The sequence below is a fragment of the Trichosurus vulpecula genome, chromosome 2, assembly GCF_011100635.1.
Source record: "Trichosurus vulpecula isolate mTriVul1 chromosome 2, mTriVul1.pri, whole genome shotgun sequence".
NCBI classification, from domain to species: Eukaryota; Metazoa; Chordata; class Mammalia; order Diprotodontia; family Phalangeridae; genus Trichosurus; species Trichosurus vulpecula.
The window spans coordinates 348995657-349011070 of NC_050574.1; the positions used below are offsets into that span (position 1 = coordinate 348995657).

The 15414-nt window shown below is 38.6% G+C and overlaps 1 protein-coding gene across 1 annotated transcript in view; it reads right to left on the reverse strand.

Annotated features, from left to right (window-relative positions):
• The window catches only part of CD96 (CD96 molecule), a 120999-nt gene that overhangs the window by 24452 nt on the left and 81133 nt on the right, over window positions 1-15414 (reverse strand). The window contains exons 10-12 of the mRNA XM_036745645.1: window positions 8159-8233; window positions 7320-7388; window positions 6548-6613 (exon numbers count right to left, since the gene is read on the reverse strand). Coding sequence (XP_036601540.1) covers window positions 6548-6613; window positions 7320-7388; window positions 8159-8233 — 210 coding nt within the window. The remainder of the gene's footprint in view (window positions 1-6547; window positions 6614-7319; window positions 7389-8158; window positions 8234-15414) is intronic.

Here is a 15414-nt window from a genome sequence, read left to right on the forward strand (position 1 = left end):
AGACCATGCCCTGGTCACACATGTTTACTAAGTCTATTCCTCTTCAAAAGCAGTATCTTCCCATTAATCACATGTTATTTGTGAGAGAATGTGTCTTAGGTTCAGGGGAGGAATATTTAATTATTACTTTAAAAAAAAAACCTTTGCTAAAATGCCATTATTTGAACTAATTATCCTCTGTTTTTTTTTTTTTTCTGCTTTTGATGACCAGAAAGTGAGATGCCCTCTATCTGATAAGCAAAGCAAAGACATCATTACATCTTGGGCTTTTGTTTTTGAGTAGACACAGATCTACAGAATCCTTTGAATTGCAATAGCCTGGACTGAAGGGGACCCATGTGGGAGAGGGCCTTGCTACCAGGTCCTACAAAAACGCAAATGGGGAAAATGGCTTTTGCCCTAAAGAATCTTACATTGTTTGTGCCTCTTTGTTATTGTAGACAAATACATGCATGTATCTGGAGGTAAAAAAAAAGGTACATATATTTCATGTATTGACATATATAGCCTTAAAGATTCTCTTCCAAAAAGGTATTTCCCAGACACATGTTAACATCCTAACAGATTCCTTTGTAAAGACAACTACAGGAAGAATATTGTTCAATGATCTTCTAATTATCAATATCAAGTGATGTATTTAAAAAAACCCCAAACCGAGGGAGGTATAAGCTTAACTAGAGTTATAACTCTGCTATACATAACATATATATATGTATATGTATGTATCTGTATATATACACACATATGCATATAATACACCTATATATAGACTTACAATATACATATGCATATACATATATACCAAAGTTATAACCAGAGACATAAGCTTAACCGCTATCATGGACTGTCCTCAGACTTCAAATAGAAAAGAGTTAGGCTATAGATGACAATGTACCCACAGATAATCCTGTTTGTGGATATCATTGGGTTGATAATTGAGAGTCCCAGAATAATGTAGGACCTACTCATGAGATTTGAAAACATTCAAAAGAGATAAGCCTAACAATCCTTTTACAAAAACAAAATAAAACCAAACCAACCAAAAAATCAAAAAACAAATTGAATAAGAAGGCATTTGGCCTAGATTCTAATAAGTAATTGGATGGGTAGTTCACTGAATTTTCCAATCAGTATATATTTCCTTGACAGATACTGCAGATGGATAATGACTTGGACTCAGAATTTAATAGGAGAAAGAGAATGGGCATTTGAGAAATTCTGTAGTACTTTCAAAGAACCCAAGCTGCGACTTGGCATGCAAACATAATTTTTTTTCATACCAATATTCTGGCAGTAATATCTGGCTAAGATTCATGGAATAGCAGGATCTTGAAGGAATCAAAATTGCAAGTTACCTAAAGGATAATAAAGAGCTTTATCATGGGTATAAGAAATCTGTAACATATTACTGATGGCAATCATATGAAGTGGCATAAAAGATAACATCAAAAATGTATGGAAAGAGGAATATGGATGAAAAACTGAGGTGATACACACCTACCTACAAGATGCTATGAAACCCATAGGAAGGTCTCCAGCACTTTATATATCTTTTCTATGGAAAATTTTTAGGAAAAGGGGGATATAAAAAGTTATATAGAATGACAAAGCATGTATAATTTATGAACTGTTATTATTGTAGGTAGTAACCATATCTCTGAAATTGTAATTTCATTAAAGAATAAACATGTATTTATGTATGTATATAATTGTCATTCCTTTGTTCTCAAAGAGGACCAATGACATCTGAGGGTGATGACTTGCACGTGAATTGGATATGAGTCAGGGCAGAGCTGCACAAAGTTCTCAGCCTCACTCTCTCCTCCAGAGTCATTGAAGTCCAGTGGCAAGAAAAAGGTTAAGATCACTGGTGATGGCCTCATATAATATGTATGTATTGAAAAACAGCATGATTTATAGGCAAAATACAGCTTTTACACAAGCTGGATTTGTGGGGGAAATGCATTTTTCAGATTGAGACGATAGATGTCTCAGTGAGGCCTGAGTAGCTCTATTTGTTAAATAGCATTAGAGTGAAATAAAAGTAATACAGTCATAGAAATACTTGAAAAAAACCTTAAGAGAAAGGACTTTTAGAAATGGATTTCAAAAATTAATTCCATTCATCTTTGGGCAGCCCCCTAGGATGGAGCATCTGGAGCTTTCATCTTTGAGCAGCCCCCTGGAGTGAAGCATCTGGAGTTTTGGTCCAGGGCACTGACATGTAGGAGGCATTTCTTCCCATGGTGGATTCCTTTGCTTTGTTGTCCTCTTCTCACTAGTACTACATTAGCATCCTAATTCTCTCACCCAGCTCTAGATTATTACCTGAGCATCTTATTGTTGTAATACCTCCCTTTTGGAGTCTACCTTTTCTCACCATCACTTCTCACTTTCACTCACCCCTCCCAGCCTTCTCCTAGTGATTGAAGGGTTTAGATCACCGACTATGCTTTGTGGATATGGCAGACCTTCCAGGGGATCAATAGCTTTCTATCTTGCACTGTCTACATGACCCTAGGCAAGGGTCTTAGGCACCTTTCAGTACTCCAGTTGATTCTCTAAGGCTATAATGCATTATCCATTGTGCCACCTGCCTCCCCTCTACCCACTCAATCTAATTTTCACATTTTGAAGTTCCTCCTTCATTCAGTTTTCAACTCTGGTTTCCCCTCTTCTTGAAGTCTTCCTGGACCTCTCTTTCTTCCTCTAAAGGAACAGTGGTATTCTTCAAATTGTTCTGTTTCACACTTACTGTATCTGCCCTTATAATATGAGGATGGTAGATATTAGCTAACATTTATACAGCACTTAAAGGTTTGCAAAGAACTCACATATATTATCACATTTGATTTTCACAATAACCCTTTAAAGTAGGTATTATTATTGTGTTCATTTGTAGACAACGAAATAGAGATTGAGCTCTGTTAAGAGATTTGCCCAATATCACTTATATTATATTTGTTGTATTTGCATTAACATATTCTTTTATATGTCTTCCCCTTCTCCCTGTTCCACATTAATTAGACTATAAACTTCTTGAGAGCAAAATCTGTGTCATTTATCTTCTTATTCCCAGTGCCCAGCAAAATCTTTGCATCTTATAAGCACCTAATATTTCTTTGAAGCATGAAACCAATTTTAGCTAAGAGAGTTGGAGATTTCAGAAGTGGAGACCAGTATGCAGAGTTCCTAACTAGGACTGCGTTCAGCCTGAATCCAGAGATGGAATCTGGGCCACTGATGGGAGCTATTTGCCTTCTCAGAAGACTAAGATTATTGAGGGGAAGATTCATTTTATTTTACACAAAGGAGAGAAGCAGGATGGAACCAAGAAGGAAAGGGGAAAAAAAACTCCTTGAGTAATCTGTTGGAGAAAATGTGTGCTCTGGGACTTAGGACAGAAAGGGGTAAGACTTAAATTTTTTTACTATGAAGGGGCCTCCTCAACTTGTTTTCTTGAGTTGTCCTATTTTCAAGAGACAAAGCCCCCTGAACTAACTTAATAATGATCATTTGCAACTGAACTTCGTTAAACTCTCGATGTCCTGGCTCTAGCCAGGCTGACTCAGCCCGATAAACTATGCAGCTGAGACCCTTTCAAATAAACAGAATATTCTCCCTCCATGGTCTGAAGTTCCTCAGCCCTCTTGCTCCCTCTTGGTCCCCCTACCCTACTGTTCCCTTCCTTTTTTCATGCCACTCCCATTTGGGAGAGGATCACCTTCTGCTCTTCCTATGTTGCCTCCCCCTTTTGTGGTACCCATAAATATCGAAGGCATTGTCTATGAGGCAGACTCTTTGGTATAAGGACTTTTCACATCATGTGCCTTTCTTTTGTAATAAATCAAATTACTACCCATATCTTGTGGAGTTGTGACTTTTGGTTAACATTACATTTACTTTTATTTTATTTTATTTTTAGCAGACCTATGACTTCATGGGTATAGAGAGCTCCAGATGGGGAGTTTCTTCTGCCAATGCAGATTGGACATATTTTGCCACTTACAGTCTTAAGAGAGTTGCCTCAGACACAGAGAGGTTCAATGATATGCCATCAGTCACCCAGTCAATATGCGTCAGAGGCAAGACTTAATGCCAGATCTCTTTCTGCCTCAAGGCCAACTGTCTCCATGCCATGCCAGGCTGATTTTTTATTTTTCACATACAAGAAAATGGACTCAAGTTGCATTGCCTAGATGCGATCACCTTTAGGATGGTTTTCCGGGAGTGCTGCAAAGTCTTATTCACTATTGCACTAGCTTGAAATCAGCAGATATGACTTCTAGTCCTGCATCAGTCATTTATTAACCACGTGACCATGGGCAAGGCACTTGAATTCTCTCTGCCATAGTTTCCTCGTTTGTAAAATGTGGATAATAATACTTATATTACCTTCTTCATAGGGTGATTGTGAGGAAAATGGTTTGAATGCCTTCAAGTGCGTTAAATATGAATTATTAATACACATGAATACTAAATGTTACATGCAGCATACTGGTTAGCACATAAAAAATGCTCCTTAAGCATTGTTATTGAGTTTGTTTCACTAGAAATCTATTTGTTCTCATTCTTTTTTTCCTGCTGCTTCGCATTTCAAAAACCCATCGAAATAAACATACTATGAGGGAAAAAATCCAATTACCAATGCCTGTCATGAATCTTGCCAAATGTGTCATCTAATATCAGATGCCACATTACAGTCCTATCCAACAAGTAGAACATGTTTCAAAAACAGTTTGAGAAGGAGCAATCAATATTAGCTCGTTGGATCCTAATTTGTTTTTGTGAACTGTTACAAATGGCTCAGCTTGTAGGAGGGAATTTTTCCTCAAAGCTTGTCAGAAAAAAAAAGATGGCCATGAGTTAGAAAGCTGTAGACTTTCTTATTCTTGCCTAAGTAAAGCCCTGTAAGTATTGCCTGCATTGCCAACAAAACTTATTTGTCTCCAAAGTCACTTAGTGGAAACTATCATTGCAGCAATGGATTTATTTACAAGTATGAGATCGATTTTTCTGAGCTCAAATTAATAGTAGCTCACAATAATCACTCACATTTATGTAGCAGTTTACAGACTATGGGATATTTGCCTCACAGATGGGTAGTGCAAATGTTATTTTACACATGAAGAAACTGAAGGTCATGGAAGCGAAAGGATTTGTCCTGCATCACACAGGTTGAGTTTGTCCTTCGTTCCCGAAGAGGACCATGACATGAGGGAAATGATGACATGACTTGCAGTTGACTTGGATTTGAGTGAGGGAAGGCTGTGCAAAGTCACCAGCCTCACTTTCTCCTCCAGAGCCATCTGGGTCCAGTGGCCAGAAATGGATCAGGATGACTGGAGATGGCCCAGGACACAATGGGAGACCCTGGCCCTTTTAGGTAGGTTTTTTCAGGTACTCACTTAGAGTGAGGTAATACCCATTCAGTGAATGGGCCTCTTAAAGGAGTGAGTAAAATAATGGCCCCTGTAATTAGAAAAAAGGAAAAAAAAATCAACTGGGAGGGGAAGACCCTCAGGGTTGCCTATCAAAAGAGAAACAATTACCATTGACATTCACTCCGAGCCAGGAGGGCCCAAAACATACCCATTAAGTGGAGCTTATTGTGGTCCACTCCATGAGCCTCAGAGTGAAATGGGAGAGAAAAGAAAGAAAGGAAGGAAGGAAGGAAGAAAGGACGGACCAGAGTCACACAGTAAACAAGTGAAAGAGCTAGGACTGGCACCTAGATCTCCTCCAAATCCACTATTCTTTCTACTTCCATGCCACACAATCAGTTTTTAGGTGGCAGAAGAGGCAAAAGGGAAGAGTTTAGCTTTTCTCTCCATCTATAATATTTTGAAAATGCCAAGAGTGACCATAGTGATTTTCAAAGCATTTTTGGACTGGAATCTCACAGCCTCCAGGGCAAAAAAGAATCATGGAATCACAAGAGTCTCAGATTTTGAAAAGGCTGTTAGAGCAAGGAAATAGCTGGCCTGGTCATAGCTGTTGATGCAGTTCTTCCATTTTGCCAGGGCTATTAATGGCAAACAAAACCTGATTGGTGTTCTGAGGATGGTGATGAGACTGGAGCTTTGTCCAGGGCATCAAATTTAAAGAGTGTACTGACTACACCTTGAGTCTATTATCAGGTAGAAACAATAAAGCTTTACATCTGTTATAGTTAGTAAGAATAATAGGTTAACTCAGATGTCCCACTGAGGTGAGTTCCTCCCTGACTTTGCTCTTTTCCTTTTCACAAATTCAACCAAGAGAACATCTAGGGTGACAGATTTGGAATTGGAATGGACCTTAGAGGTCAGCAAGTCCAACCCCTCATTTTTATAGATGAGGAAATAGAGGATCACAAGGTGAAGAGACTTGCCCAAGGTCACACAATTAGTAAGTTTCTGAGATGGAATTCAAACTCAGGTCTTCCCAACTCTTGAGTCTAGTTGGCAGAGGTGTCACATGATTTCCTTTCATTTCTTGTTCCAGTTTGCCTATAGACTGCTCCGTGCAGGTTAATGAGCTTAGAAAGATTGATCATTGCACTTACTTGGTTCTGTTTCCTTCTCGCTATGGTCTGGATAGCTTTGTGTGGTACTGGAATTGTACTGGTGGGCTGAAAGTACAAAAAACCAAAAACAAGCAAACCAAAAACTGTTCCCCAAGTTTATTTTATGAAGTTTTCTTACTTAAGCCTTTCGCCCTTTGCAACTGTTTCAGGAGAAATATGAGTTGTTGCTTTTTACTGTATTAGATTAGGGAAAATAACAGCAAAAGCCTGAGTTGCTGCTTCTGAAGAAAACCATTTGCCCCGGGAGGTTTCTGGAACTTTCAACAAACTCGAAATTCCCATTCCTCTGAGAGTAGTAAAGCAATTAGAGCTCTGGATCTGGGGCATTTGCAACCCTCCCTTATACTCTACTCAATGATCTGCCTTCTTTCTATACAACTTCTTCTCTGTCTCAGATATTGACTGGAACCACTAGGAGGCAGCACACATTCAACCTTTGTACATAGTGACCAATTGGTCATTATTTTGTTGGTTACTCTTTTATTTGGCTAGGCCATGATAGAAGTTACAGGGATTCCAGCAAAGCCCCCACACATCTTCACAGCCATATCCATTCCAAATACCCCTCCATACACACACACCTGCAAACACACATACACACACATGTACACATGTGCGTGCACCCCCCCCACACACACACAGCTACAGGAAAGGCTATATGATTTCCTTTCATTTCCCATTCCAGTTTGTCCGGAGTATAGACCCCTTTGAGCAAGATAATGAGCTGAGAAAGACTGATCATTGCACTTACTTGGTTCTGTTTCCATCTTGCTATGGTCTGGATAACTTTGTGTAGTTATGCTAGTATTGAACTGGTGGCCTGAAAATACAAAAACAAAATAAGGAAGCAAAAAAAGTGTTCCCTAAGTTTATTTTATGAAGTTTTCATGCTTAAGCTTTTCATCCTATGTGACTGATTTAGGAGAAATCTGAGTTGTTGCTTTGAGCCATTGAGTAAACGAAATCACAGATGATTAGTCTGAATCAATAGGAAGATGAAGATGATGGTGATGACGAAGAATGTAAAATCATAATCTGGAAGTTGTTTTGTGTTTTGGATTTTTTTTGTATTTACATAAAGACTTCTATCTATATCTGGAGATTTTAATAAATTTAGAAAGAACTGATATCAACGTTTTATAAAGGTGCCTCATGCTGAAACAATAGACATCCCTGGAACGAGTTGCTGTACACAGTCAGAAGGGTTAGCATATATAGCTTTAAGTTTTAATGCTAGCCTGTTTTGCTGGAGGATGAAGGGGAAATTGCTTCAACTCTCAGCACTTGTCATCAACCCAGATCCTGGAAGTATTGTGAAGACTAATGAGAAAGTAATAGCAAAATTCTTAGGCAGATAGAAAATACTACAGGACAACAAATGCTTTTTTTAAACAAAGTGGTATTTATATCAATATAGAGAGCATCCGATTACTGGCTATAATTCTAACTTGAAACCCAAGAAATATCAAAAGCCAATGAAGAGTACTATTTAAATGGGCTTTTTGCCCAGACCTCAGCCCTGTTTTCCTTATAGACCTGGTGGGTGTGTTAAATATTCAGAGCCAAGTAATGAGCCTTGGTTATACTTACTATGGGAAGTGGAGTCTGGATTTGATAGCGTGGAACTCATCTCTTCCAGGGTTGGTGAAGTTGTACTGAGGTACTCTGTTTTCAAAACAGAATTCCCAAACTGTTACATCTCTTTATGTTTATGCTTGTCATTATTTCTTTATAGACTTGGGTGGGGGGATAGAATACAGAGCACAGAACAATATAGTTAGAAGGGACCTTAGAGATTGCCCAAGCAAACATCTCCATTTTACAGATGAGGATACTAAAGCCCAGGGAGGTAATATGACCATCACAGGGTCACATTGCTAATTAGTGATAGAGCTGGGACTGGAACTGAATTTCCAGTCCAGGCTGCTCCTCTTCTGTTCTAATTCTCAGCAGGCAGATGAAGATTCTAAATTCATGATCCATCACTTCACAACTGAGCTAGAAGGCCTGGGCTGTGGTCACTGAAAATCAACCTTGTAAATGAGATAAAGTGAAATGCAAAGAACTGTACTCAATAGGCAAGAAAGCTTAGATATATGATGCAAAATAAGGCCATAATCGGTTAGTGGTTCTATGAGACCTCCCTTGGAATCAATGAAGGGTTCAACAAAGTTTGCTTTCTCCTCCCCCTGCCAAGACTTTGCCAGCTGTGAGGATGGGGATGGAGTCTTTTCAATCTAATACAATATACAGTTGGCAGAAGTCTGCTCTGATCCAACCACACAAAAGATAGCCTGCTAGGGAACCAGGACAGCTCTAGAATCAAACCAGACCAGGAAAAGTCTGCTTTACAACTATACTAGGTACATAGATAAAGTGCTATTGCGTTCATCTCTGTGTCTCAGACTTGCAATACAACTGTTTCAAAGAGAACTATGCTATTCCTGATAACTATGTACCTGACTGATCTGCTTGCTGCTGTCATTGCCTAGAAGTTCCTATCTTAAAAAGAAAACACCTCTGAAAGACTCAAGGTCCCTGATGAATGCAAAGAACAATCAGGACTTCAAAGGACTCATGATGAATGATCCTTCCCACCTGTTGGCAGAGACATGCATTTTCTGACATGGCCAGTGTGTTTTGCTTGACTATACTCATTTGTTATACAATAGGGCTTCTATTGGGAGAGAAGCTATGAGTGATTTGTTGGTTATTTATTAGTAATAGTCACACACAAAAGATGAAGAAAAGAAAAAGAAGAAAGAAAGGAAGGAAATACCATTAATAAAAAATTTCAAAAAATACAAGAGAGCAAACAGAAATATGGAAGGGAATACAGATAAGCAAGAAAAGTTGTTCTTGTTTTTTAACTATGGGTTAAATTTAATATGCACTTAAAACTGTATACAATAGATGTTCATATTAATGCTCTTTTCTTTGTTTATTGAAATGTTTGTGTTGGCTGATGTTTATTAAAGTCATTAAAAAAAACTTTTAAAAGTATACGTACCACAGAGAATTCTCAACCAGCCAAAGGATAGAAAAGAAGTGATTTTTAAAAGATTAGACAGATAGACATATACGTTTTCTCTAAACAATCTGATTTTTTGTACTAATTAGGCTAACTGATTGATATGTTTATTTAGTTTTAAAATAATAATCACGATTGACTTGTTTATTGTTAAAACTTGGTGGGAACCTTTATTAAAAAATCATTTCACCAAGGAAGTCCGAAGGTTTTCACTGAATTGATCATTTGTCCCAAGTAAAATATAGTGGATTTATTTTAAAATATCAGTGGTGAGGACAAAGAAAAGTTAAAGAAAGAAGGAACTTAAGACTTTGAGAACCAGAACGGATCTTCAAAACCACCTAACTCAATTTCCTCACTTTTCAGAAGGGAATGAGGAAATAGTCTCAGAAAGGTTGTTATTCACACATTTAAGCAGTAGAAGAGCTGAATCTAGAACAAACATCTTCTGAATCCCATTCCAGTGCTCTTTATACTTTTTAAGTTCAGAAGGAAACTAATAAAACCATCTAAGTTAAAATAGAGAAAATCCAAATGACTTTAGACAGGGCATAAAATGGTAAGAAGCATGTTCAACAGGGGGCATCAGGAGACCCAAGCTTTTGTCTATGCTCTACACCTTTTGCAGTCTGAGCAAGACACTTCACTTTTCTGGGACCCGACGCTCTCTTTTGAAGATGTGGGGGTTCAAATAGATGATCCCAAAGGACTCTTCCAAGTCTTAATCTCTATGTTAAAGGAAGAAAAAGAATAAAGAATCAAACATTTATTGTTTTTACTATGTCTCAGGTACTTGAGATTCAAAGACAAAAGTGAAACAATTCCTGGCTTCAGAGAGCTTATAAGTCTACAAGGAGATACAATATGTGCACAGAAAATTCAGAATATAGATGCGATGAGGACTGTCTCTTACATGTAACACAGGGATATTGTTGTATGGCCCAAAGGAATACAGAATAACATCTCTAGTCTCCTTTCTTTCCACCATTCAACCAAGGGAGACTTTAATTCCTGGTAGAAATGAAAGCAGAAGGTTGGGACCAGAAACTTGGCCCCTCTGCCCTCCCTAGTGAGAAGGGGTACCAGGCTAGAATAATATCTATTTTCTCCCTTAAATATTATTTGGCTAAGGCAATGTGATTTTCAGGTTCAATCTAACTTCTGGTCACTGCTTCATTAATGAGTGAAGCAGAATCCTAAGCTCTATATCTAAGGTTTGACCCCTTTCCTACTAAATGCCAGTTTGACAATGAACACACATAGCAATTAGCAAAGAAACTCATTTATCCAATTCAATAGTTGAAAAGAAATTTTAAAAAGTATATATTTGATAATACATACCAGACAATATAAAATGAGGGAGTTGTTCAATTGGAAAGAAGGTTAATGAAGAGAGAGAGAGGGAGGGAGGGGGAGAGAGAGAGAGAGAGAGAGAGAGAGAGAGAGAGAGAGAGAGAGAGAGAGAGAGAATGAGAATCCTGGATCTCAGATAAGGTGGAGGTTCCTGAAATCTCTAGTATAGCAAGCTGGGGAGAGGAACATGGTGGAGACTGCCCCCTCTTCTCATTAATATTGGTTTCTTCTCAGAGTCTTTCTTTCAGCAACCTGAAATGGGACTGGTATCTTCCACCTTCTCTCTTGAAGTTAGAAGCCATTACAGCCAAAGTGACTCCAGAGTCTGAAGAGACGTGTCTTGGAACAAAACTAAAGAGCTCACAAAACTAAAGAGCACTGATGTCCACCAATGAGGAGAGAGTCCCATACCGATGGCGTTTGGGACTGGAGTCATATATACACAAGACAAATGCTGAGTGACAGAGTGAAAAATGAACAATTGGGGAAATGGGAATAGCCTCTTGAAAGATGTGGCATTTGAGTTGAGTCTTGAAGGAACTCCAAGAGTCAGAGGTTAGGAGGGATAGCATTCCAGACATGGAGGACAGCCTGTGCAAAAATACAAAGATGGGAGAATGCATGTTGGGTAGAGCCAGTTTGGCTGTAGAACAGCAGGTATGGGACAGGATTCTGTGTCCTTGTCAGAAGGTTTAGAAGGAAAGAAAATGATTTCTACTTTGAACATGTTAAGTTTGAGATACCTAACAAGATATCCAGCTGGAAATAGCCTGCAGGCAGTTGAAAATATGAGTCTAGAACTCAGAAAAGAGATAAAGGCCAGATATGAGATGACGATCACCTGTGTAGAGATTGTTGAATTCATGGATCCTGAGTGCAGAGAAAATAGTGTAGAAAAAAAGAGAAGTGGTCTCGAGACAAAACCCTGGAGTACAGCTCTGGGACAAGACATAGATGATGAACCTGCAAAGGATATTGTCAGTAACTTGGTAAATGTTTATTAAATACCTACTAAGTGCCAAGAATTGTGATACGAACTAAAGATAAAAGGGGGGGCAAATGATTGAGCCTTCAAGAAGCTCACAATTTAATTGGGGGAAGGAGATGATGAATATATATATATATATATATATAATGTATATATATATACACACACGTATGTATATAAGCAAGCTATATACAGGATAAATGGGAAACAATTAACAGAAAGAAGACACTAGAATTAAAAGGGATTGTGATAGGCTTTCTGTAGAAAATGAAATTTTAATTGGAATTTAAAGGAAGCCAGGGAAACTTGTAGGCAGATATGAAAAGGGAGAGAATTCCAGCTGTGGAGGATAGGTAGAAAAACGTGGCTAGAGCTGAGAAATAGAGTGCTTTGTGGAAGAGCAAGGAGTCCAGCAACACTGGATTGAATCAATCAATCAGTCAATAAACCCTTATTAAGTACCTACTATGTGCCAGGCACTGTACTGAATTGAAGAGTACATGATGGGGATAAAAGAGTAAGAAAAAAGGGAAGAGAGAGAGATGGGAAGAGGCTGGGTTATGAAGCCTTTGAACATGAAAAAAGGATTTTATATTTGATCTTGGAGGTGATAGAAAGTCACTGGAATTTATTGAGCATAGTGGGGGGAAGGGGGAGGTGTGATATACATTTTAGGAAAATCATTTTATCAGCAGAATGGAGGATGGGTTGGAGTGAGGAGATATTTGAGACAAGCAGACCCACCAGCAGGTTTTTGCAATAGTCTAAGTAGGAAGTGACGAAGGCTTTCACCAGGGTGGTGGCATTATCAGAAGAGAGAATGGGGCATATTTAAGAGATATTGCAAAGGTGAAATTGGGAAGTCATGGCAATAGATTTAATATTTTATGACAGATAGTGAAGAGTCAAGGATGAAATCTTCATTATGAACCTGAGGGACTAGGAGGATGGTGTCGTCCTCTACCATAATAGGGAAGATACAAAGGCAGAAAGGGTTTGGGTGGAAACTACATGAATTCCACTTTGGACACATTAAGTTTAAGATATCTACTGGAAATCTAGTTTGAGATGTCTGAACTGCAGTTGGAGATATTAGATTGGAGGTTATCAGAGACATTAGGGTAGCATAGGCAGATTTGAGAATCATCGGCATACATATGACAATTAAATCCAAAGAAGCTAATGGGATCAGCAAGTGAAAAAGTATAAAGGGAAAGAGAAGAGGGCCCAGGACAAAATCCTGTGGGACATCCACAGTGAGAGGGCATGATATGGCTGAGGATCCAGCAAAGCATATTAAGAAGGAGTGCTCAGATGATTAGGAGAACCAGTGGTGTTGAGAAAAGCTACAGGGAAGAGAGTAATAATAAGAAGAGGGGATTGACAGTGTCAAACACTGCAGAGAAGTCAAGAAGAAAAGGCTGTTGGATTTGGCAATTAAGAGATCTTTGGTAACTTTGGAGAGAGTGGTTCCAGTGGATTGATGAAGTTGGAAGTCAGATTTCAAGGGGTTAAGAAATGAGTGAGAGGAGAGAAAGGGAGGCACTTATTGTAGATGGCCTTCCCAAGGAGTTGGTCACAAAAGAACTATAGTTAGTGGACATGGAAGGATCAAGCGAGGTTTTTTTTTTTTGAGGATGGGGAGACACAGACATGTTTGTAAACAGTAAGGAATGAGTCAGTAGACGGGCAGGCATTGAAGATGAGTGATAGAGTGGGGATGATTGAGGGGGCAGTCTTTTGGAGGAGATAGAAAAGATGGGATTGCTTATGCAGGTAAAGAGATTGGGTTCCATACAGAGTAAGGCCACTTCTTTAAAGTAAAGAAGGCATCTGAGTGATATGAAGAGGAGAGAATAAAAAGAAGCATGGTCATGACACAACACATGCACATACATTTAGCAAGCATTTGTGATGAATATTGGGAGAATAAACAAGAGAACTGGCTGGTTACTTCCCTAGCCCCTGAAATCATCTCCTAGAACCTAGAACAATTAGGCAATATTGGGAGGTGTCCTATTGTATTATCCCTGATTTACAAACACACAGGACACAGATGGGTTGGGCTGCACTAAAAATTTCATCTGCGTTGATAGTGAAGTAGCGTATCAGTACCTGCCTGCTGATGAGCCTTCTTTACTATTAACTAAAATTGCATTATTTGTATTATTCACTATTAACTAAAGATTGTAGATGACATCATCTCATGGAAAGTTTTGAACTTAGAGTACTCACATTCACAAAGGGATATATTTGGAAATTAGATTTACTTCTTGAGGAACTAAAAGTTTTTCAGCATTTTCCAAGATGGTATTTAAATTGCATTTCTGTATGTTGATTGGAAAAGTAAAAATTTATAAGTCCAATTTCTCAGTCTCAAAACTTTTCAACTTGCAGAAAGCTGAATCTCTTGTTATTATTTGTTCTTGTTGTTGTTTGTTCTTGAAGACGACCATGACATCAGGGAGGTGATGCCATGACTTGAAGGTGAATTGGATTTAAGCAAGGGAGGGCTGTGTAAAGTCACCAGTCTCACTTTCTCCTCTGGAGCCATCTGAATCCAGTGGGAGATATAGATCAGGACGACTGGAGATGGACTCTTGAATCTTTTGTAGTGAGGCAGGAAGAAAAGTGGGCCAGTAGCCTATGTCTTTGTCTCTTTCCCAGAATTTCTATGCTCATTTCATTCAGTGCCAGGACTAGGCAGGGTAGACATCTGTCTGGAGAGCAAGACTAAAATGGGTACAGTGATGTACCGGAAAAAAATAAGCATATCTGTTTTTTGAAATATTACTTTTTAAAAATAGATATACTTATTTTCTAAAGCCACAAAATCACACTCTCCATGCCATGGTGGTATTTATTTTGTGATCAGTTAAATAGCTTGTGTTACAGGGAATGCTCAAAGCTTCGGGTGAACAATAACAGAGAGGTACAATCTTCTGGCACAGGGCAATGAGGACAGTGCAATTTTCAACCTTTGATCAGTCTGTGAAAAAAGCTTTGTCCTGGTCTAGACAGAGGTACTGCTTTTGAGCCAATGGACGAATGAAGGCACACATGAATAGTCAGAAGCAAGGCTAAGATGATGACGATAATGATGATGATGATGAATTGAAAATATATTCATAGTCCTTTGCATTTACATATAGAACACTACCTTTGTCAGGCAATTTCAATGAATTTAGAGGTTACTGGCAGTCAGATATAAAGGTATCATATGTATCATACAATAGACATTTTATCCAGCTGGCTAAATTTCCCCCAGGGCTTCTCACACTGATCAATGCCTTAGTGATTTTGCATCTGATCTGATTCAGGCTGGAGGCACCAGACACCTGAGGTACAACACAGGTAATGGGAATAGGAGTTTTACTGTTAGTAACATTTGATTAGCACAATTTTATGCTTCACACATTAGAATATAGGGCATTAAAATTGAGGGCAGGGGAATTTATCACTTGTCCACAGCTG